This window comes from Salvia hispanica, chromosome 3 (assembly GCF_029641045.1).
Source record: "Salvia hispanica isolate PSC_SH4W2 chromosome 3, Shi_PSC_v1, whole genome shotgun sequence".
NCBI lineage: Eukaryota > Viridiplantae > Streptophyta > Magnoliopsida > Lamiales > Lamiaceae > Salvia > Salvia hispanica.
In genome coordinates this window covers 24162485-24186000 of record NC_142694.1, presented here as the reverse complement: position 1 = coordinate 24186000, position 23516 = coordinate 24162485, and the positions used below count along the sequence as shown (strand labels likewise).

Sequence of the window (23516 nt, the reverse complement as noted above, 5' to 3'; positions counted from 1 at the left end):
TAAGGATTGACCGCTCCACCAGTTCGATGTCACAAATGCATTTCTGCACGGAGAGTTACCTAAGCCTGTCTTTATGGAACCACCGCCAGGTTTCACAGGAGATTTCGGAGATAAAGAAGTGTGTCAACTCAAGAAGACACTATATGGGTTGAAGCAGTCACCACGAGCATGGTTTGGGAGATTTACAGAAGTGATGAAGAAGTACGAGTATGAACAAAGTAATTCAGATCATATTTTGTTCATCAAGAAGATAGGAGGGAAGATTACATGTTTGATTATATATGTGGATGACATGATCATTACTGGGAATGATGAGGAGGAGATAGCCGAACTAAGGAAGAACTTATTCCATGAGTTTGAGATGAAGGATCTTGGTCTCCTTAAGTACTTCTTAGGGATAGAGGTGCTAAGGTCGAAAAAGGGAATCTTCATAAATCAGAGAAAATATATACTCGACTTGTTGGCCGAGATAGGGATGATTGATTGTAAACCAGCAGATACTCCTATGGTACAAAATCATGGATTGCAGATGAAGGAAGGCGCGAAGTTGACCGATAGGGGGAGATATCAAAGGCTAGTCGGTAAGCTTATCTACCTATCCCATACACGACCTGACATTGCATATTCAGTTGGAGTGGTAAGTCAGTTTATGCATTCACCGCAAGAGGAGCATTGGGAAGCCGTGTTAAGAATTGTCAAGTACTTGAAGGGAACAGCCGAACATGGGCTTATGTTCGAGAAACATGGTCACCTAGAGATACATAGTTTTACTGATGCAGATTGGGCAGGAAACCCGAATGACCGAAGGTCCACAGCCGGATACTTTACCTTTGTAGAAGGTAATCTTGTGACATGGAGAAGTAAAAAACAGAAGGTAGTAGCTCTTTCTAGTGCAGAGGCAGAGGCAGAGTTCAGGGGAATAAAGAGTGGACTAACAGAAGTGTTGTGGCTACGAAGACTTATGACAGAGTTGGATCTCCGGTCCACCCTTCCTTGTGGATTATTTTGTGACAACAAGGCGGCTATCGGTATCTCTGAAAATCCAGTACAGCATGACAGAACAAAGCATGTGGAAGTAGACAGACACTTCATAAAGGAGAATCTTGAAGCAAAGGTGGTGGAAATGCCTTATGTCAAGTCCGAAGATCAACTGACTGATATCTTGACAAAGGTAGTAGATTCAAAGACATTTCAAGAAGTACTGGACAAGCTAAGTATTGTGAACCCCATCACTTAGCTTGAGGAGGAGTGTTGGAATGCCCGCAGGGGCTTAGCGCAGTTGGTTCCGGGGGAGCAGATATTGCTACAAGGAGCTGAGTTCGAATCCCACTACTGGCGTGTGGGAGCTTCCATCTCTCAGGCACAAGTGTGAGGCCTTGGGAGATGGGCTCCTGTCAGGACAGTGGGTTGAAGGCCTCCTCTCTAACGGGCCGCTGTGTATCCTGATTGAACCCCCTCACAAACTGTCGGGCCGGGGTGTGGGGGCGGCCAGGGTGACCGCATCACCTTTTGCTACAAGGAGGAGTGTTGGAATGAGATCGCATAATATCGGGAGAATATTGTGTGATTAATACCAGAGTATATTATGCATAAATTAGAGTAGATTAATTATTGTAAATCTAGGTTTACCATATATATAGAATACCTAGTCTATAAATTTGAAGCCTCTGTATCATACAAATTATTCAATTAGAAAGAAAACGTCTCCCAGCTATTTGTAACAAATAGGATATATTAATTGAAACACAAATTTGTTTATGTTTTTTTAATTCCCATAGACTTCTGATTTCTTCAACAGCTATATAGTTTTACTATGCATTTTATACTGCAAACTTTTCAATTATATTCAGTCATTCTCGATTCCATAAAATCAAATCCATAAATTTCTTGATATTAATATAATCTCTATATATTATACTACTAAGTATTGGACTATAAAAAACAGACCAATATGCAAGCCCACTAAATAATTACCAATATCAAGCCCACTAAAATATACAAGCCCGCTAAAATCAGTCTTTGCCTTCATTCCAATTTCAAAATTCCTGATTTGTACCGCCGTCAGCTTTCGGCATTGCCGCCACCGTCTCCTTCCTTCTTCGCCGCCGAAATATTCGGTAAAATTCTTAGTTTCTTTCAATAGACATTGTGCCGCCTCTTTCACATATTTTGTAGTACTAGTATATTGGTATTTATAGAAGATTCTGTATTGAAGCTGAATCTAGGGTTTTAATCTAGGGTTTTATGTCATTGACAATTGAATTCATAATGGTTTCTGCAAAATTAATTCATGATTTATTAAAAAATTGATTCAGGTTTCTGGTTTGTGTTGCAGAAAAATGGATTTCATGGCAGAATGGAAATCCATGTGGCCTGTAGCCTCCACCTTCGCTGCGCCATTACTCCTCCCAAATAATGATCCCTCAGCACCATTTGGCCCACTTACGTTCACCCCAAGCCCTACCTTCTCAACCACTATCCTTCAATCTCCCTCCCTCTCACCATGCCTTCCCCCACAATATCCACAATTAAACCTTCACAGGTTCCTCCAACATCATTGTGGTATTCCTACCTCCGACAATTCTGTTCCCTTTTTTTTGGGATCCCAGGAGGCCGATTCCTTTTCAGAGTATCATGCCCCCAACTCTCTTCAATTGCTTCAGATTCCTCACAAAAACCTAGTTATTGCATTTTTCCCTGCAGGGGAGAATTATGACCGTGTGGGCTTCTCTTTACTTTCCTTGAAAGGCGGTATTTTGGAGGTTCAGTCGCAAAGGGATCGTTTCCTCCATTTAGTTGAACAAGGTAATGTTCATCGTCAGCGAATCACATGCTTGTTGGTGAACCCAGTTGATGATTTTGGGTGCAATGATGATGTAGTTGGGCATTTGATGCTTTGTACAAAGTATTCTGTTTGTTGGTATAGGGTCAGAATCACCAATATGGATAAACACAATGAAAATAATGTTTTTGTTGATTATCTGGGTCCTGCCAATGCCAAGATGTTAATGGGAAAGTCAGTTGAATGTGCTTGTTGGAGTCCACATATGAGTGAAGAGTGCTTAGTTTTGTTGGAGAGTGGTGATTTATTACTGTTTGATGTTAATAACTCTTCTGCAAGAAAGACCAATTCAATGTCTTCTGTTAATAAAAAGGTGCAAGTTTCGTTGAGTGGTAAGTTGGGATTGAAGGAGGAAAGTCTACCTGGGGGTCAGCAATGGTTTGGATGTGAATTTAGTTGGCATCCAAGAATCTTCATTGTTTGTCATCGAAATGAGATACTCTTGGTTGATGTAAGGTCTTCTGTTGAATGCCATGCCTCTTGTTTACTGAAGCTTCAAATCTTGAAGATGAGCATAAATGATGGATTTTTCTCACTCTCGAGGGCAGGGTCTGATAGTTTCTTCTACATTGTGGCAACTGGATCCATGCTTCTCCTTTGTGATGTGCGGAAACCATTAATACCAGTCTTGAGGTGGACTCATACTATAAAAAATCCGCGATATATGACTGTCTTTAGATTGTCAGAGTTGAGAGCAAATGCACAAGATGCAAAGTACAAGTTGGCTTCTGAATCAGGCTATTGTGTTATTTTGGGATCGTTTTGGGACAATGATTTCAGTCTTTTTTGTTATGGTCCTGATGTTAATGGAAATGGACCTGTCAATTCTGCAATCTCTAAATTTTGCAACCTACATTATTCATGGGGATTCCCCTCGGAGCTTTTGATGTCCAGGTCCGATTGTGCATGTGGTAGTTGTTTTGTAAGAGAGGAGTCGTGGAAATCCTCCCTCCCAGTTTGGATTGACTGGAGGGATAAGAAGGGGTTGATTTTGGGATTTGGCGTTCTCAAACCACAGCTTTCTGTACAGCCTTCTTCCTTTGGCAGTTTTGGTGGGTTTACACTGATCAGGCATACCTCATCAGGGAAGCTAGAAGCACAGAACTACCTCGCAGCATGGAGATCCGATAAGGTTTTGGAAGCAGGTCACAAAAGGAAGAGGATTCAGTTGGAGGATATTCAATTATATGATCACAGCTATGCAGAATCTGAGGGGGGTAAGGTTTTTTTCCTAAAACTGGATTTCCTTGATGCATATCTGGAGGATAAACTAGCAAATTTCATTTCGGCAAGAAGAGAGAAGATGAAAGAGAGTGATAGAACTGCCCAGAAAGATTATCTTGGTAATTCCAAGATTGTTTTCCATCAAGAAAAATGTCATAGGTTGAACGACTTTGGACTTACAAGAATAAAATCCTCTCTTACGACTTCTGCTGTGTTGAACGCTATCAAATGGCCGATTAGCATACATGAGGTTGCTTCAGGGTGCACCTATGGAGCTTTGCCCTCAAACTTATTGCAATTGGCTTTCACCACCTACTCAGATTTTAGTAAGTATCTTGCGAGCCAATATGTGCCTCTGGAGTTCCTGGAAATTCCTAACCAGCCCGAAGCCCAGCCGTTTACTTTTAGAAATCCATCACGCCGCAGCAATCTTTGGACTACCAAAGTCCGGCCATCTGATTCCCTTGTAGGTCCAGTTGTTCCTGCTTATTTTCTAAAAGCTCTTAATGACCTTTGTGAGGATGACCTTAAAGAGGAAAGCCAGTTGAACGGTGAAGAGCCAGAAGCTTTTTCATCTCATTCTCAATTCAAAAATTTATGTGATAAGGTTATGGAGGTTGCTCAGGAACACATTTCATGCTCAGATGTCAGACCTCAGTATGATCCTGTTTCTCTTGCAGATGATACTGAAGATATGAGCAATCATATCCAGAAATTAAAATTATCTTGTCATAATCCATCTTCATTCGTGCAAAGTCCGTCAAGAATGGATATTTTAAAACCTGAATGTGAGAATAACATATTTTCAACTCATTTCTTTAGGAGAAGCCAAAACCTTGCTTGTGATCTTAGTAAGGAGATGGTAGGGAAAGAAATATTTGATGTAGGTTGCCCAATAGAATTGGATTTCGATGATTACACTGATGTTTTTGGGCCAACGGAATTGGAAATGTTTCGAACTTTAAAGAAACAAGACTTAGAATTTCAAAGAAGTTTTAAGCCGTATCAAGATTATATTGTTGGACGGGATGAGTTGAAATGAGGATAATATGATGTGAAAATTCCTTTGGTTGAGAAAATTCCTAATTGGACCATGTTGAAACAAGTAAAGTAGCTTCATTCCACACCAGTTGAGTTGATTTTACTTTCTTCCGGAATCATTCTTCAGTTCTTCTATTAACTTTACTTCTTCCTTTAAAAGTTGTTGATTTGTAAGAGGGTTAAGAATTTTTTTTCAGATTTTCAAGATGGGGGAGAAGGCAGAAGCTCTTGATGCTGTGCTGAAGGAAACTTTTGATTTAGTAATGGATCTGATAACTGAAATTCAAGTTTTTTTGTGATTGTGTGGTGGAGTGTGCTAGCTTCTTTAGTTTCAAGCTGGGGCTAATGTTTTCTCTGTCTGGGTGTGTGTTTGCAGGAGAACATACCCATTGAGGAAGTGTTTGAGAATCTAAGATGCACCAAAGCAGGGCTCACAACCAAGGTGGCTGAGGAAAGATTGGACATTTTTGGACACAACAGGCTTGAGGAGAAGAAGGTTTTCGAATGTCACAGCAACTTTTCTTCTTTGTTTCCTTCCTTTCAGTTCTGATTTTGTTAAAGATTTTTTTTTTTTTTTTTCGTTTTGTACTTTTTTTCTGCTTTGAGTATATAATTCTTGTGAAGTAATGTGGTTCACGAGCTCTTCTGGGTCTTAATTAAGCTTCTTTGCCTCCATTTTTTGGCCTGTCTAAGTTTGATATGCTTCAGCTCCAAATGAGATAGTGTTCGATGTTAAAAGTTTAAATCTGGAGTGCTGGTGTTTTCTCTCTCTTCATTTGAATCAATCAATCAATGGATTTGTTTTTGTTTGTGTCATTATCTAACTTTCATATTGTCCCAGGAAAGCAATTCCTCAAGTTTTGGGGGTTTATGTGGAACCCTCTCTCATGGGTTATGGAAGCTGCTGCTATCATGGCCATTGCTCTTGCAAATGGAGAGGTTCGGACCCAATTCTACCTAGTTTATTTCTTCCTTTTCTTGTTTTGGGGAGAAATATTGATTCTGTGTAATTTTGGTAGAGGGCTGGCATCACTTTGCTTGTGATAAACTCAACAATCAGTTATGTCGAGGAGATAGATCCCAAGAGGCCCAATCAGCTGAAGAGAAGGTGTAACAAGCACACTTGCCAGAATTGTACTCCCTCCGTCCCGGAGTATTAGACTCACTTCTTTTGGGCACATGATTTAAGGAATTGATATTTAAATAGTTAAAGTGGAGAGAGTAAAGTATGAGAGAGGGAAAAAGTAGGGGAGAGAAGAGAGAAAAAAGTAGGTGGAGAATAAAATAAGATATATATTTTTTGCTAAAAGGGGAAATGAGTCTAATATGTTGGGACATCTCAAAAAGGAAAGTTGGTCTAATACCTTGGGACGGAGGGAGTATTGAACAAGGACATAAAACAATACCAAGGTTAGTGAATTAATTGATTCTTACACATCTTTCCATTCAAGTATTAATTCTATTTTTTGCATATTGCTGTAGAGAAAACGAGGACGGCCCTTCAAAGACAAGGAGCATGGATCTACTTCAAATGCTATATCAAGAGTTTCACAAACAAGGGCTATGGTTGGCGTGCCATCGACACAAGAAAGTGTAGCACCTATTTTTTGTGTAGTATTTTGGAACTCATGGTGTGTGTAGCACCTGTTTTTGTGTAGCATTTTGGAACTCATGGTCTACTTCTGTGAACAATGTGATTCAGTTCTACATTGCTAGATTTTAAATTTAGTGAAATATATAATACAGCAAATTGACAGCAAAATGCCTTGAAAATTGCAGCAACAATAATGGACAGAAAAATGTTGCTAATTGACAGAAAAACATGCCTTGAAGATGAGCAAAATTACAGCAAAGCACAGTATACATATAAATGTAGCTTCTTCATTACATCAACAATAGACCAAAGCACAGTATACATAATGTAGTTTCTTGATTTCAATGTTCCTCCTCAAGTAGGTGGCTAGTTCAGTGAGTGTGTCTTCGCAATCCATCTGTTTGAGGAAAGAACAGAACCAGCCTTTTGGTCAAGGTTCTGTGTTCCAATTACGCCTGGACTTGACCATTTCTAAAGTAGCTTGGCAATCACAACTTGCAATATTTTTTAATAAAGAACCAAGAACGTTTTTTTATGAGGAGTTCAAGAATGAAATTTTTTTGATCTCGAACCTCCAATGTTGGAAAACCCTAATATCTGAAAATGTGGAATGAACCCACGACGTTTTGAGGTTGTAGGGACGACGTTGTTCTTAATAAACGACGTTACATAATTGCCTGAAATTGTAAGTCATGGGAAAATTGCGAAAATCTTAAGAGAGTACAGTACGATTTAATTAGCTAACTTTATAAGTTGTGCAATAAACCAGAAATCCAGAATTCACCCGAAAGTTGTGATTTAAATGGTTATTTTCCCTGCATGAAATTAATAAGCGCATCTCCAATAGCGGCTAGCCCACCGGCTAGTCGATTCGCGGCGCTAGCCGGTCGGCTAGCCGAACTACTGCGATCGGCGAGCGGCGAATCGGCTAGCGCTTAGGCGAGCGCACGCCGATTTGAAGGCACTGGCCAATGCGCTGGCCGCCATTGCAGCCAGGCGATCGGCGAACGATCGGCCAGTCCAATTTTTTTTTTTATTATTTTTTAAATTTTTGAAACACTATATATTCGCTATTTTCACGCCATTTTCATTTGCACCACTTGTTTTAACGAGTTTTCTTTCTATCTAAATTTCTGTACAATAGCAACATCGAGAGATGGACAACCACAACCCGTGGCAACAGTTGATGGGATTGATGGCGGGCGGGCAGGCGATGCCGGGCGGGGGGCAGGCCAGCGACGAGCAGGGAATGCCGGGGTAGGGAGGTACGCCGCAGTTGATGCAACAGATGATGGGGATGATGTCGGTATGGCAGGGGGGGTGCAGCCCGGTATGCAGGGGTCGCCGGGGGAGGGGACACGGTCTATCGTCCCACTCTTGACTTTTTGACGGCTTCGTCTCACACATCGACCTCGGTGGAGACGCAGTTCACTGGGGATGACCGTTTCTCATTACAGGAGTTGGGGATCGATGTCGAGGAGACGGACACTCCCGTTCCAACGGGAGGAGCAGAGCGGGGTCGGGCCGTGCCGAAGAAGAAGAACAACAACAACAAGGGGAAGAGCAAGGTGGTCGGGGAGTTGTCGCAGCCGGCTGTTGACGACACCACCGCACGGAGGAAGTGGACGGACGATGAGAACGTCGCCTTGTCCAAGGCGTGGTTGTCGGTTTGCGACGATTCCCTGGTTGCGAACAACAAGAGGATCGTCAATATGTGGGCTAAGATTAGAGCAGCCTACAAGAGAAACTGCCCGCATGGAAAGGACTTCACCGGGGAGGAGTGCCGGAAGGCGTGGGAACACATCAGGGCCGCGGTTGGCCGATTTTCGGGCTTGTACGCCAACGCCCTCCGCATGCAGACTAGTGGGCAGACTAAGGAGGACTGCCGGAGGATAGCGGAGAGTCAGTTCCCCAAGGCGGGGGTTTATAAGGAGTTCACCTACTGGAACTGCTATCTGGTGCTGAAGGACTCCGAGAAGTTCCGGGCGGGGGTCGCAGCTGGGTGGCCGAAGAAGCAGAAGCTGAACTATTCCGGCGATTACAGCGGCAGCAGCGGCGGTTCCCATGACCTCCCCCGGATGCTGAGGAGTTTCCGTCCCCTCCATCGTTTGCTCGCCGCACTCGTCCGGTTGGCCAAAAGCGGGCGCAACGGGCAGCGAGGGGATCCTCCTTCCTATCGCCCCAGGAGGTCCAGTCGGCAACCCCCCACCTGCGCTCACCTTCTTCTCGCGTCAAAAAACGCGGGAGCAGATGTACACGGTCTTCCAAGATTGGAAGGCCGCAACTGACCTCACGAAGAAGAGGTTTCTTCACTCGATGCTCGAGAGCATGTGGGTCGATTTGGATACCGCGAGGGCACAGTGCCGGGGCCTCGGACGTGGAGGTCCCAGGTGGCGGCAACGAGGAGTAGAGAGAGGCGGGGTTCGTGTGTGGAAGCCCTATTTTTTTATTATGTAATTTTTTTTATTTAATGTAATTTTTTTTAATCAATGTACCTTTTTTTTATTTAAATGACATTAATGAATTTTTCCGTATATGTCTCGTAAATTTTAATTCCGTAATTTGTCATAAATTTAATTTCGTAAATTGAATTATTTTTATTGCGACTAGCCTATTTGCTTAAAATGATGATGTGATAGGTTGAATTTTAGCGCTGATGACATGACATGAAGAGAGAGTAGCTAGTCTGTGGCTGGCCTAAAGCCATTGAAGATCTAAGTTTGGATTAAGTTTTGTTGGCTTTGAATTCTTATCAAATTGACTCATTAGAAATTCATACTTTCGGAATGGGCGGGGATTTAGTTGGATTGAATATGAGTAACCCATTAATATAATTATAATTTTTATATGCAGTATAAAAGAATTATACTCCATTAGTAAATCATTTTTTTCTAGGATTAAATAACTGGATTTATATATTGTAAATTAGGTTTATTCATGTAATATTGGCTTTATGGATGAGAAAAATATTATTTTCATATATAGAAAATCGCAAATTATATAAAGCAGTAATAGAATATATCATTAACTAAAGTAGGATTAAATAAAATGTTTTAGGAGGTGTTCGGTTTGCAAGATTGTATCTAGGATTAAATTTGTAGTGTGTTTGGTTTATGAGATCAAACTCTACAATTCAATCTTGAATGGATAATCATAGAATAATTAGTCATAGCTAACCTCCTATGACTAAAATAATCTCACAACCCAATCATAGATTGTATTTTGATATTATTTTATTTTGCAAACCGAACACCACCTTAGTATACGATAAAGACAAATCCTTTCATTTATCGACGTTTTTACGCTGTTTTAATCTATAATATATCTGATATTTATTTTGTTTTAGGTTTATTTCCTTGTATAAGCTTAGTTCAAAAAGGTAAATTACGTTCTCCTTCAGCCTTAAGTAATGGATTATATCCAAGTGCATTTAATGGCTTCCGGATCAATTAAAGAAATCGTACTACTATAAAATTCGAATTTTTTTTTTTTGATCAAAATCATCATAATCATAGAAACTGGTTAATTGAACATAGAAATCCAAGAATTAACCATCCACAGCTGAATTTCAGTATCACAAAGCTCTGATTTCAAACTAGGGAACTTTCCAATTTTTCGTGATATGCTAAATTACCCAATTAATTTTCACATGTGCTGTTGAATTCTGCACTTTGATGGCTGGATTGGAAGAGTTGAAGAAGAAGCTCGTGCCACTCTTTGATGCAGAGAAAGGGTTTCCATCTGGGTCAACAATCGACCCTTCCGATTCTTACATGGTATAAAAATCAAATCTTTATTATCCAATTTAATTCGCTTTTTTTTTATGCTATTGTGCATAATTTCACATGTCAATTGCCACATTAGTTTCTTGAAATTTTTGCAATTTAATATGTGGAGCAGTTATCAGATGGTGGAACAGTGAATCTACTGAGTAAATCATACAATATCTACAACATCAATGAGCTGGGGTTGCAGAAATGCAGCTCATCTTCTTCCCCTTCAGCATTTTCTGTTGATGATGGGGAGAAGACATACAGGTGTGCTTCTCATGAGATGAGGGTTTTTGGGTCCATCGGCAGCGGTGCCAGCAGTGTTGTGCAGAGGGCAATTCATATCCCCAATCACCGGATCATTGCCCTAAAGAAAATCAACATTTTTGAGAAGGTGGGGTTGAAGCTTATGCTGTTTTGTTTGGTTGTGGTGAAGCCTGAAATTTATGTAGAAGGCCTGATCTAGGGATTGCTTCGTCGTTCATAAGTGAATGTAGGTGATTAATATGTTAAACTGTCATTGAGCTTAGTATTGCATATGAATTGGGATTAAGTTGAGTGGTGTAATCCACATTTTGCCTTTTCCAGAGGCTGACCTAGTTTATTTGGATTAGATGTTGTTTTGATGGTACTTCTTGTTGTTTGTCGGTTTTTCTAGGCTATAGATGCAATAAGATACTATGATTTGAACTTGTAGTAGTGAAGGGTTGAATGTCCTGTGTTTTCATTCTTGATAAATATTTACATGTGCATATCAGGAGAAAAGGCAACAGCTTCTTACCGAGATAAGGACGTTGTGTGAGGCACCGTGCTATGAAGGTCTGGTCCAATTTTATGGTGCTTTCTATACTCCTGACTCTGGACAGATAAGTATAGCTTTGGAATACATGGATGGTGGATCTTTGGCTGATATCCTTCGTATACGCAAGACTGTACCAGAACCAGTTCTTTCCATCATGGTGCAGAAACTCTTGCTTGTAAGCGACTTCTTCTATTTCAGCTTCACCTTACGATCGGAGTACTTGATTTTCACAACTTTTCTTTTTGTTGGAAGGGGCTGAGTTACTTGCATGGAGTTAGGCACTTGGTTCATAGAGATATTAAACCTGCAAATTTGCTTGTAAATCTCAAAGGGGAACCGAAGATTACGGATTTTGGTATCAGTGCTGGCTTAGAGGATTCAATGGCCATGGTTAGTGATTGTAAATTAACCATTTAGAATAATTAGTATGACACATTTTCAAACTTGTAGCTATTTCTTGCTGCTAACTATGATTGCTGCTTTCCAGTGTGCAACTTTTGTTGGAACTGTTACATACATGTCTCCTGAGAGGATTCGAAATGAAAACTACTCGTACCCTGCTGATATTTGGAGCCTTGGGCTTGCGCTATTCGAATGTGCTACCGGTGAATTTCCTTACAGTGCTAACGAAGGGCCAGTTAATCTTATGTTGCAGGTAAGCATTGACTAGAAAGTAACGTTGTTGGATCATACTCATATTTAAATCTCCATTCCTTTTGTTTCCAGCAAGCATGAATGAAATTCCTTTTTTTTTATATTCAGACTGAACGGCATTTGAATAGTGAGAATAATATAAAAGGAATGACCATGGATCTCTGTGATGCTTTCTTATCATTTCTGGAATGTCCTCTTACATAGTCAAAAAATGTTTACTATTAGCTATAATAGTCATGATGGAATGGATTGAGTCAGTGAAAAGTTAATTCCCAGTTTTGATATCATTCTGACTAATTTAATGTGTTATGTCTCTGTCTACAATGTCAATTGGCATATGAAGATTTTGGACGATCCATCTCCTTCACTTATGGATAAGGGTTTTTCTCCAGAGTTTTGTTCATTTATTGACGATTGCCTCGAGAAAGATCCAGTGGCAAGGCCAACTGCTGAGAAGGTTAGCATGAGAAGGTTATTTTTTCGTTGTCTGAAGTAAAATTACTTGGTAGCTTGATTGATATCTCTGTTTGCTTTGCTTTGCCTTGCCAGTCTCACAGATGACTAAATAGCACTAAATTTTTCCAAGTGTTGTGTCATGAATATCTTTAATAGTAGTTACTTTCTCCCATTTTGACGTTTTTGTGTGTTGTACAGCTACTTTCGCATCCATTTATCACGAAGTATGAGGAGGCTGGAGTGAACTTGGAAGAGTTTGTCCAAAGTATATTTGACCCAACGCAGAGGATGAAGGAACTAGCAGATGTGAGTTGATATATCTGACTGCTATATCTATATCATGAAAATTGCATGATAAAAATAAATTTCTAAAATCTTTCTACTTGCTGACATTTTCTTAATGACTTGTGTGCCTTAATCAGATGCTGGCAATACACTATTACTTACTTTTCGACGGCTCTGATGATCTTTGGCATCACATGAAGACTTTATATGAAGCTCATTCAGTTTTCAGGTACTCTACATTTTGGTTACTTTTTCTATGTTGTAGACGAAACGTGTAACTTGTAAAAATCTTTCCATTTTCCAAGTCCATGCGATCCATTCATTCGTTTAACTCTAGTCAGGAGCAATAGGATGACTTTTGTTGACAAACTAAAGATAAAACAAAGAAGTAGATAAAATTGTGGTTTTGTGGCATTCAACCTTTTAAATGAGGTTTGAGCCCTTTCTAAAGTGCTTATGGACACCATGATTTGCAGTTTTTGTGAGAAGGAATCTGCCGGGCCGGATGATATCTTCGCAACCTTGTCAAATATCCGCACGACACTGGCTGGTAAATGGCCACCTCAGAAGCTTGTGCATGTCGTGGAGAAACTCCAGTGCCGTGCACACGGCCAAAGTGGAATAGCTATCCGTGTATCAGGGTCATTCATTGTTGGGAACCAGTTCTTGATATGTGGAGATGGTTTGCAAGTAGAGGGCATGCCAAATTTCAGAGACCTATCAATTGACATACCGAGCAAGCGTATGGGGACGTTCCGAGAGCAGTTCACTCTGGAAAGGTCGAGCTTCATAGGCCGCTACTTCATTGCAGCACAGGAGCTCTACATTGCTCACTAATTATCAGACTGCAAATTTGAATTGTTGCTACGGTCAGTTACACTCAGCAACTGTCTTGTATCTTATCTATTTATCAACACCAGCTAACAGTGGAAATGTGTTTTGGTCACATTGGATCTGATCATCATTGATTTTGGCTTTCCCTTTGTAACTCTGTTGTATCCAATAGTTAGAGATGATAGAGTTGACATATTTAGTAAGATTATAGTAGTATATCTTTTCTTTTTGGTACTTTATATATCAAGGCAAAAGCCAAAAATTCGAGGATGTTACCTTTGTTTTGTTATGTGTTTAATAAGTACAATCTTGCAAGACACTATTTTCCTGTCATCTAAGATTTTTAGATTTTTCACCCAAAGACATCAATCACCTTTACCCAAAAACAACTACTGCATCAGTCTATCTAGACATTTCTTTTAGACACAGGATTTAAGAAAGTGGTCTACAATGGAACAACTCTAAATAGAATACAACTCAACTACTGTACATTTAGTAGCATGACTAACAGAAAAGATATATACACTTGCCAATATTCGCCTTGGCCTCAAGACCATGCATGAAATGAAACGAGGCAAAAAAGAGAAGAAAAGGAAAGAATCCCTCAGAGCTCAACTGCAGACTTGAAAATGTATTATGTTTCTGTGCATTCGACAAAATTGAGGGGGCTTATCACTTATTCATTACATCCACGCTGCCCATCCGGGAAACATATGGCACAGGCGGTCGGGATCAATGGCGTCTTGTACAAGTTGTTGAACCTAGAGCAGAGCAGTACAGGGAATTCACAGTATGTTAGCATGAACTTTTAACAAACCGAACCATCTTCACTTCGGAAAGATTTTAATTGTGCTTATACAGAGTTGAACAAGTACCTGGCCATGAACGCTTCTCATTTCACCGTCTTCGTATCCATCGAGCTTTTGTTTGACGCGCAACAGGGCCCTTGCTGCATCTTTGTTGCCTTCATATGCATCTTCTTCTGAATCTTCCAAGTCGGCATCTAGATTGTCATCTATATCCTATTAAGGGAAAATAAAACAACATCAGAAGCAATGCATCCACATTTCAATACATAAATGGGATTCATGTCATGTTCTTCAAGTTTTTTCATAAAGTGTCTCCTATTTTTACAGAAATAAATGGTGATTATTTTGGCTTCTGCAATGGCCATATAGCATTCATAACTCTACAACTTAAACAAATCAAATAGAATGATAATATACCTTTTGACGCTGCATAGCTTTCAGAGGTGATAGAGCCCACTTGTATAAAGGATCATGGATAAAAACCTGCATAGAATTTCCATGTTATAAAATACTAGTAGCACATAATACAACTATGCTTTATCATTAATAAAAATAGAAATAACATATATCTGGTGATTGTACCTCAATAATTGTCAGCAACGCTTCTTTGTTTGTACGCATGACAGAGAGAGTTTCCTCACAACATCTTCGGAAAACTCCCTCCACACCGGTTACACCCATGCCATCTATGATGTCCCTTGTCAACCTAAAAGGTACCTGGCAATGACAGTTGCAAATTAGTCGAGGTATAATACCAAGACATGAAAGAATGATAGTGGAAGAAAATGTGAACTCTAAAAACAGACTCTTTCAGGTGTTTTCAGCATCAGGCCTTGCTCAAATGCAACTCCTAAATCAATATGAACAACTTCTGCGGAAGCTTGATCAATCAAAATATTTGAGGAATGCCGATCCCCTAATCCTACAATGTAACCCACCTGTACACAAACGAACTAGACTTTTATTGCTATCAAAGATCAAAGATGAGCTTATCGAACTGCCATAACTCAACAAATAAATGCCAGATGTTTTTCTCCATGTAAGAATAAACCTAATGTTATGACTCGCTTCAATAATAATTTTGAAAGAATATGATTACACCAAAAACAAACCATTGAACTAGCTGCCACACTTCTTGTATATGCAAGTCTCTTCTCAAACCAATCTGCAGGATGTGAAAACCTTTCCAAAAAGAAGTAATGCATGGCTGGCCTGCATTGCATGATAAGAAAGCCAAAGTTAGTCCCAACGTGTAAGAAATGGGTGTTGGGCGAAAAATCTACGCACCTGAAATTATTGCAGACTTCTTGGAATGCTTTGCGCTTGTTCGTTTCCTACAAAAAGTGCCGTTATATTTAGTTGAGTGCCAGCAATGGTTCTTATTAACTGCAGGCACTTTTATCTTGGAATATTGCACGAGATGGTGAAAAGCATGTAAATTCAATTTTTGGTTATCTAAGGCAGTTTTGGTTCTGTTTTAATGTTTTGACAGAATATTCGATAGATGTCAATTCAACTATTTGTTATACATTTTCTGTTTTAAACTTTATCTTAATACTGAAAATAACCAAGTGCAATGAGGGTGATGAAACAGAACGGGCTTGGGTAATGTGATGAACATCACATTTAAACAATTTGTTGGGGATCGTCTACACTTTGGTTGATCTAGACATAAACAGGGGTATTGGAAAGAAAATATAGACAAGGGTAAGGAACAACTGCAAATATAGGGAGTGGCTTTAAGAGATACAAATACAGAGCTCACACAAAACGAACAAGAAAACATATTTTCGTTATTGGAGAAAAACATTTTTGCTAACTCAAAACAAAAATTACCTTAGTTCCCTTGCATCAAACTCAAAGGAATTATATTTTCATTATGATAATAAGATCTCACCAGATAGGTACCAACAGGAAAAAGATTCATCAAGAGAGAAGATTCAAAATGATCAATGGATACAAACATAAACGGGATGAAACTATTGTAATAGAATGACAGAAAACATACTGTAGCCATGCGCTGCCGGCATTCCATGAATGTCCAGTCTGCTACTCCATAGCAACCATGAGCACCTCCATTTCTGGAGCTGGATATGGAACACCCAACATATTTAACATAAGATGAATCTCATATTTGTGCTGTTATCTACATGAAAAATGGTTATTATACTAACCTTCCAACAAGATAATCACCAAGAGGTAAAGTTCCATCTACCCATTCTAGAACTCCAGCACTTGGAGTAAAAGGTACAACCTGTCTTGCCAAAAAAAAAAAAGAATTAGGAGTGCATGAAAAGACTCATGAATCATGATGCTTTAAGTATAAAAGAGGACTAGAACATTCTATATAAGGGCTACATAAGAAACTGAATACAACATATTGTACAAACTACATACAATGTTACACTTCCCAGAAGCACAGAGATAGAGGAGTAAGAGAAGTAATAGATTGAGAGGAATGGAATAATACAATTTATTTTGAGGACTAGAATGAAGAAATTTAATCAAGCTGCTACAGTATCTCTGCAGTTAGATGACAAAATTTCATATATATCGCCTTTTACAATATTATGAAATTTAATCATTCAAATGCTGATCCATCTCATGTAGGGTGTATCTGCTGCAACAGAGGACCTCATACAACTAAACAACCAATTTTTTTGTTCAAGGTGGCACTCTACCTTGTAGGTACGAATACTCAGTTTCCTCCTCCATGTGTCCCGATTATTCTGCAAAAAAGTGTTTACTAAACCGAAAAACTGTTCCATCACCTACAGGAAGTTACAAAAATTTTGTGAGAGGGATTCAATCTACTAACTCTTAGCCTAACAACTGAAGATAAAGAGGAAATTTACAAGAGAACATTTCAATTAGCTTCCATAAAAACAGGCAAAGTATGAGTCCAAGCTGTGATTTGGAATTCGGATAGATGCCATATAATGTGTAAGGCCAGTAAAATTTGACAGAAAAGCTATTGACAGAGGTATACAATCAGATTATCAGAAGCTCTATGTTATAGCAAGATAATGTTTCTTAATTGATACGGGTTATATGCATTAAATAAGACTTCCCCAGAAAGAAACTACTCGGTCAATATGAAACATATAAACAACCTCAACCTCACACAGGTGATTGATTTCTGCTTTCGGTTCTTTTCGTGTCTGAGGCTATAAAAAAAGGGAATATGTTTGATGTAGAAGGTGCATTAAGACTGAAGGAGACATGTACATTGAAAACCAAAAGTTATCAAATGATGTGGCTTTCTATTCACTATATGGGTGTACAAACCGGTAAACTTACACAGTTGTCATAAACTAGATTCCTCAAGACCAGTGCACAGTACAAGAACAAAATTCTTCAATATTGTCATTTTAAAGGCAAATAGGATCCACAAGAGAAGGAGATCAGAATTCATACAGCATCTTGTCTGAGGTCATCATTGCCAGATTTTGCAAGTTGCCGGTATTTGTTTCCATCAGAACCTAAGCATTCCACCCTTTTAGGGGCATTTATACCATTCATTACGCTGCATGTTTGAATTACAAAAAAAACAAAACACTCAGCAAAAACAGTAGCAGATATTGATGATGAGAAGCTCATGGCATAAAGAGGTTACAGCTTTTGGATTTCATGCACGACAGCCAAATAAGTTAATAAGTGTAATTAATTTTGAATTTAGTTATCATCATTAAGAAAAATATATCTCACGACTCACAGAGATATTCCAAAAATGTGTAACCATTACCCAATATTTTTGCACAGTCGAAAATCCAGGAAAATATAACACTTACGTTACTGAATCCACCAACCCTCTGAAGTGGGGAAAGAACCCTTCAGCATATTGACAAGTCCGGTCAACAGGAATATTAGAAGTCACAACAGGAACCTGAAGATGCATCCAGATATCTATGGTCATGTTACCAATTTCAGTAATTTAACATGTATAACCAACCAAGTGAAGAAAAGGAAGATGAGTGTTACGCGGACAAGTTCCCGAACGCTGCGCAGATCTCTTGGTAGAGGCACTCTTTTATTGGCATCCTGTTTAAAGATATGATATTAGTTCAAACGATTAAAAGAATATCTCATGAGTAGACGGAACAGATCGAAACAGCAGCACATGCTCACGGAAAGACGTAAACAAAAGGCTGTAAGAAAGAATATGATCAAACCACCACTTAATTACCTCCCTCTTCGTTTCCATTTCAGCAAGTTTAATATATATCTCCACCATTTGCTTCATCTAAATAATAAAACAAACTCAATGAAAAGATGAAAGAGTTTAAGGTATGCATAGATAACAAAAAAAGACCAATGAAAGTTGTACTTGTATGATGGTAGCCCCATGGTAAGATGATAGCTCTTTCAAGAGATCTTCCGCAGCAATTTTCTTATCAAAATCGACCACAAACGAGTTTCTACTACGCTGCTTGTCCTTTATGCGGTCGCCATGTGCCAAGGCCAGCAGCTAATAAGACGAAGAAAAAGAAAGCATACAATAAGTCTTAATTTTAGAATGCGACGCGAGGCATGGCTTTCATGACTTCTCAAACTTCTGCAAACCGCACATAAGTAGTAAAAAAGGCATGTAGGTAAAATAGTAAACTAAAGACAAAATGCAAATGTCTAAGGATTGGAGCAAATGTTAACCAAAACATGAAAATTGCAATTGCTGATGACCTTTATCAGTACAACGTAAACTTAATACCTGAAATATTGTGTGATAAGGATGGTCGATGGAAATTTTCTTCACAAGAGAAAGCAATGCAAACTGCAGTAGCCAACAATCACGGGGCAAGAAGGTAAAACAGAAGATTTTGAGTAATGATACAGCTAAAATAAAGTACATTATAGAGAAATAACCTGAAAGTTAGTAGGTCCAAGAGAATCTTTTGTGCCACCTATCCTTGATGCAATTTGGTATACCAATAGTACGAACTTATAAGATTGCACCTAGATAAATATGCATCACACATGCAGAAGATCAATCAAATACTCCATCCGTTTCCTAAAAATAGGAACTTTGGTAACGGCACGGGTTTTAATGCAAAATTGGTAAAGTAAGAGAGAGGAAGAGAAATGGATAAAGTAAGAAAGATGAAGAGAAAGAGTATAGGAATTAGTGTTAGTGGATTGTAGGGTCCATTTCCTAAAATATAGAGTTTCTTTTTTTAGAAAACGGACATAATTTGATTATTTGCCCCCAGAATTAGTGAACATTTGAATGATAAAATAATACAATTATATTTTATAAAACTAAATTACCTCCTTAATGGTGCTAAGCATGCTATCCACAACGATCTGCCGATTAGAAAGACTGAACCATAGCGAAACGAGTCGAAATACCTAAAAGTACACAAGCATGAATCAAACAGGATAAAAGCCAGTTCCAGTGCCTCAGAGAAAATGATAATGCTTGCATTTACATGTTGGCCGTCAATTTTGTACCCATATTCAATGTTGTCATAGAAGACATGGTCTAAGCATAACACCAAAAAGTGGGACATTCACAGGAAAGTGATTAAATTAGGGTGGGGGTATGGATATATAACATACATATGGATAAGACAATTCAAATGCTGTTCATACTTCATATATAACTATACCATTTGCCATTACATACCATGTGAGATCATAAAAAAAATAATATCATAAAAAAGAATATCTACAATTGAATTCATATTTACCGCTCGGACATCATATTTCTCGCCAACGACTAAGCAACGTTTGTAGCCTTCTAGAGCTGTAGACAGAAAGTTGTCTCTGTCTTCCTGGGAGCCAAAGGTTAAACATTTAAATAATACGATAAAACTCAGCCCCGTGAAACGCAATGAGCTTCATCTCATTCAATTTGCAAAACATACTTGTTTCAAAAATATATATGGAGATTAGTTTTCCAGCACTAGGCAACATACAATGCCACATATCACGAACAATATAAGAAAGAAGGTTTAAACTAATTTTGAAGACGCGGTAGAGTCTCTTTTATAACAATGATTTCAAGTCGTTAAACAAATAATAAGCAAGATTCAATAAAGTAGGACATGCTTATTTCAGTTTGACACGATCTAAAGGCTAAAACTGATAAACCCAATAGGATCTTTTCGACTTTCATATCAATAACTAACAAGAATATACCATGAGACATCTTAAAGGCCATGCCAGATTGATCACCAAAGAGTATACCTGTAATTTCACTTCTTCTTCTCTGTCCATAGCAAGTTGCTTTTGGAGCTCTTGTATTTTTAGTGTATAATCAGTTTTGTCTCCCTAGTATCCACATAGAAAACCATATCAAGTTAGCTTATCTCTCTGAACAGCTACTGCACTCCTTTTACTTATTTTTGTGTGTGGGATGGGAGGGAGTTGAGGGCATGAGGTTTCATCACAAAAACAAATTGGGTTGAATATATAAATGGTGAATACTAGTAATGGTGAATAATGCACAGTGCAGGTGAACAATCTTAAAGGAGAGAGGGTAAAAGCATTTACCTTTGCTGCACTCCTGAATCGCTTGATTAATGCTTCCAGCTCCTTCTTCTGCAAGTAACAAATGTTTTTTTATGGTTGCAATTAACCAATGAACTTTTTGACCACCATCTTCGACAAACTTCTTTATTTCTCTTTTTGCAATCTACTTACTAAGTATTTAAAAAATATACCTTGTGTTTCCGTAATCGTAATGCTACTTGCCACTCATTAGAGCTGAGTCTTTCTTCATGACTACGAAAAAGGGCGTCTGCATAATGTGCAAGATGAAAATGCATTTGGTTTCTTTTCTCAATGGACAATTTGTCTGCAGACTCGTAATCTTCAGCTAGATTTACAGCATGCTTCAGGTACTTCTCTAATACAGTCCTCGAGCTGCATCAACATCAGATGATCAGGACGAGTCTAAGTGATCCATGAACACTGAAGGAAAGATATATACAGATGTTATATGCTCAAAGAATACCCAGAAGTGATTACTTCAACTTAGCCAAACAAATCCAGTTTGGCAACAAGAAAAACCTAAGGAGTCACAGATAAATATCATTCCGTGGGCCATCTCAGACACTTCACGAGATTGCAAGCAAAGCCAAAGCCTTGTATTTCAGTTCAGGATATTTACTAATCACAAAACCAGGAGCCATATAGTTTGTTAAGATAATTGTCATCCTTGCTGCTGATTAAATAGTCAATGCTCAACCAATCATTAATGTCTCTAATGACGAATGACATATAAGAGAAGAAAATAACATGTTTATTTTACTTTGTTATTTCATGTCATCCTGTCAAACTACTACTAGAGTACTAGCAGATCTTATAGTTGTTTTTCCAGACTAGTAGCTTATGAAAATATCAGGTAAAGTTTATAGAACAAAACCTTAGAGGCTCATCATCATGATGCTAACTATATAATGGACAATATATTGACATATTACTAACTTGCTTGATCGAGTCTCTGCCAGCCATTTTCCAACTAAGCGAAATACATCTGCAGCTTCTTCATTTAACTGGTGGTTTTGTGAAATATAGTCTGCAAGGTTGATCGCCAGCTCATGCTTCCCCTGAGCCCGGAGAAGCTTAGCTTCTTCTAGCTTTTAAAATAAAGATCACACATGTTAGGACCCCAAAAAGATGAGAAGTTAAAATTTGACAGAGTGGTGACATAGTTTATTTTCCAATTTTCTTAATCATGTGAATTAAGAAACAGAACTACCTAATTAAAAAAACTTTCTTGTCCTTAGAGAATAAATCTGTTTAACACCGACACCTTTCAAGCTTATTTTGAGACTGACATAACGTCAAAATTTTCTTCTTAACAGAGCCTAGGGACGATGAAATAGAATTGAAGCCAGTAAGAGTATAAACTTGGAGTAATTTTTCCTTATGAATGAACATTAATTTAAGATGCCAAAGAAAGCTCTAGAATGCCATAATCATTCTGTATCAGCAATTCAACATTGGAAGCAAACCTAGAGGCCTACATGGTTTCAAAAGTATGTGAAGATGAAAAGCAAGTTTATACCCTTCCAAGCCAGTACAAATTAGAATATTCTTCTCCCATTCCAGAGCAGAGGCACATAAGCTCATGCAAAGCTGCAGCAGCCTGAGAAATCCTAGAGCCCTGCAGGTGGCAAAACGAGCTACTGACTTAGCAGGCTCTGCTCAGATCCATTCCATTCTGCTAAGTTTTAAGCGTTTCTAGAGTATACCTTACGAAGAACTGCAGCTGACTCCCGAAGATGATGGACTATACTATCCACGGAATTTAAAACCCGAAGCAAGATAGACCTGAATGCGATGAACGGTTCCAACAAATTCATATGTAGGTCTGTCTGTTTCAGAACACACTTCCAGTTTTTATGGAGCCCTTGCAGCTGTATATTCAAATTCAGAAGTTAGTGGGTCTTACATACAACAATAACTTCTCCGACTTTATGTCCTCCCGGATACTGATATACTTTTAATATAAAACATAACAACAGGTACAGCGGATATGGGAATTTAAACCACAAGATAATTTGTTTTGTTACCATACAGAATAGATTATAGTGCCGGACATGGTTTCTTTTATGATATAAAAGCTGACAGATAAATATGGAATATGTTGCCAACCCTGGGCCAATTTTGTGCAAGTAAATCAAGTACCTGGTCTATGACGGGGACTGTAGGTTCAGGTAGCAATTTCACTTTGTCAGAAGAAGAATCAAAATTCCCAGATCCCCAACGTAAATCCCATGCCATACCAAGATGATAAAAGATCTGGAACAAAAATTAGATTGGAAAAAAGATGATAAAAGTGAAATCTCTAAAAATCATGCGAAGTAGAAGACAGATACACTTTCATTAAACTCAGCAATTGAAATAAATCATTTCAGTCCACCAATTCGAGAGACTCAATGGGGTTTTCTTCCTAACAAGCAAGATATTGAAGATCCCAAAAACTTGCTTGAAATATTTGATACCTGAAGCTTAACAATGTTTGAGTGAATATACTCAGTGCTCTCCTTGCTTGCATGGAAGATGGACAATAAAAGAGCCTGCAGTTGATAGACAACCATGAATGTCAACAGTTACGGTAAAAATAAAGGTATTGCTACCGTGTAATTCAGTAGTACCAACTGACCTGCTTCGACTCATTCAACTTAGTATGAAATTCATCAAATTCTCCTCCTTGTAGTGCTCCCAAACACCTACACCACATCAAGTAGATTATCAG

General features: G+C 38.7%; 3 protein-coding genes across 8 annotated transcripts in view; 2 read left to right on the top strand and 1 right to left on the bottom strand.

Annotated features, from left to right (window-relative positions):
* Positions 1–1992: 1992 nt before the first annotated feature.
* LOC125214077 (TATA box-binding protein associated factor RNA polymerase I subunit C) lies at positions 1993–6517 on the top strand. Of its 2 annotated transcripts, none has more exons than XM_048114953.2 (6): positions 1993–2117; positions 2336–4723; positions 5305–5367; positions 5484–5603; positions 5949–6046; positions 6127–6517. In XM_048114953.2, exons 2-3 carry the CDS (start codon positions 2340–2342, stop codon positions 5348–5350), a joined length of 2430 nt encoding a protein of 809 aa, XP_047970910.1. In that variant the 5' UTR covers positions 1993–2117; positions 2336–2339; the 3' UTR covers positions 5351–5367; positions 5484–5603; positions 5949–6046; positions 6127–6517. The 2 variants fall into 2 exon arrangements, with proteins under 2 accessions (XP_047970910.1, XP_088924925.1); XM_089068799.1 differs by having other exon boundaries at positions 2336–5195.
* A 3622-nt stretch (positions 6518–10139) lies between these two features.
* Positions 10140–13777, top strand: MKK3 (mitogen-activated protein kinase kinase 3). The gene is made up of 9 exons (XM_048118600.2): positions 10140–10477; positions 10602–10865; positions 11230–11448; positions 11526–11663; positions 11761–11928; positions 12271–12384; positions 12582–12689; positions 12806–12897; positions 13145–13777. The coding sequence occupies exons 1-9, from the start codon at positions 10376–10378 to the stop codon at positions 13503–13505; spliced, it is 1566 nt and encodes a 521-aa protein (XP_047974557.1). The 5' UTR covers positions 10140–10375; the 3' UTR covers positions 13506–13777.
* A 118-nt stretch (positions 13778–13895) lies between these two features.
* ATM (Serine/Threonine-kinase ATM-like protein) overlaps positions 13896–23516 on the bottom strand; it is a 30736-nt gene continuing 21115 nt past the window's right edge. For 4 of the 5 annotated variants that reach the window (XM_089067186.1, XM_089067188.1, XM_089067189.1 and 1 more), the window contains 28 exons: positions 23424–23490; positions 23263–23337; positions 22946–23059; positions 22510–22674; positions 22323–22421; positions 21740–21891; positions 20974–21175; positions 20804–20851; positions 20498–20581; positions 19999–20082; positions 19577–19657; positions 19175–19264; positions 19020–19082; positions 18639–18779; positions 18498–18554; positions 18293–18352; positions 18103–18197; positions 17729–17837; positions 16993–17082; positions 16486–16565; positions 16320–16398; positions 15599–15645; positions 15424–15523; positions 15118–15249; positions 14894–15028; positions 14729–14794; positions 14378–14524; positions 13896–14263 (listed from right to left, as the gene is read on the bottom strand). In XM_089067186.1, coding sequence (XP_088923312.1) covers positions 14186–14263; positions 14378–14524; positions 14729–14794; positions 14894–15028; positions 15118–15249; positions 15424–15523; positions 15599–15645; positions 16320–16398; positions 16486–16565; positions 16993–17082; positions 17729–17837; positions 18103–18197; positions 18293–18352; positions 18498–18554; positions 18639–18779; positions 19020–19082; positions 19175–19264; positions 19577–19657; positions 19999–20082; positions 20498–20581; positions 20804–20851; positions 20974–21175; positions 21740–21891; positions 22323–22421; positions 22510–22674; positions 22946–23059; positions 23263–23337; positions 23424–23490 — 2740 coding nt within the window. In that variant the 3' untranslated portion in view covers positions 13896–14185. The remainder of the gene's footprint in view (positions 14264–14377; positions 14525–14728; positions 14795–14893; positions 15029–15117; positions 15250–15423; positions 15524–15598; positions 15646–16319; positions 16399–16485; positions 16566–16992; positions 17083–17728; positions 17838–18102; positions 18198–18292; positions 18353–18497; positions 18555–18638; positions 18780–19019; positions 19083–19174; positions 19265–19576; positions 19658–19998; positions 20083–20497; positions 20582–20803; positions 20852–20973; positions 21176–21739; positions 21892–22322; positions 22422–22509; positions 22675–22945; positions 23060–23262; positions 23338–23423; positions 23491–23516) is intronic. The other variant, XM_089067187.1, reaches the window with a different exon arrangement.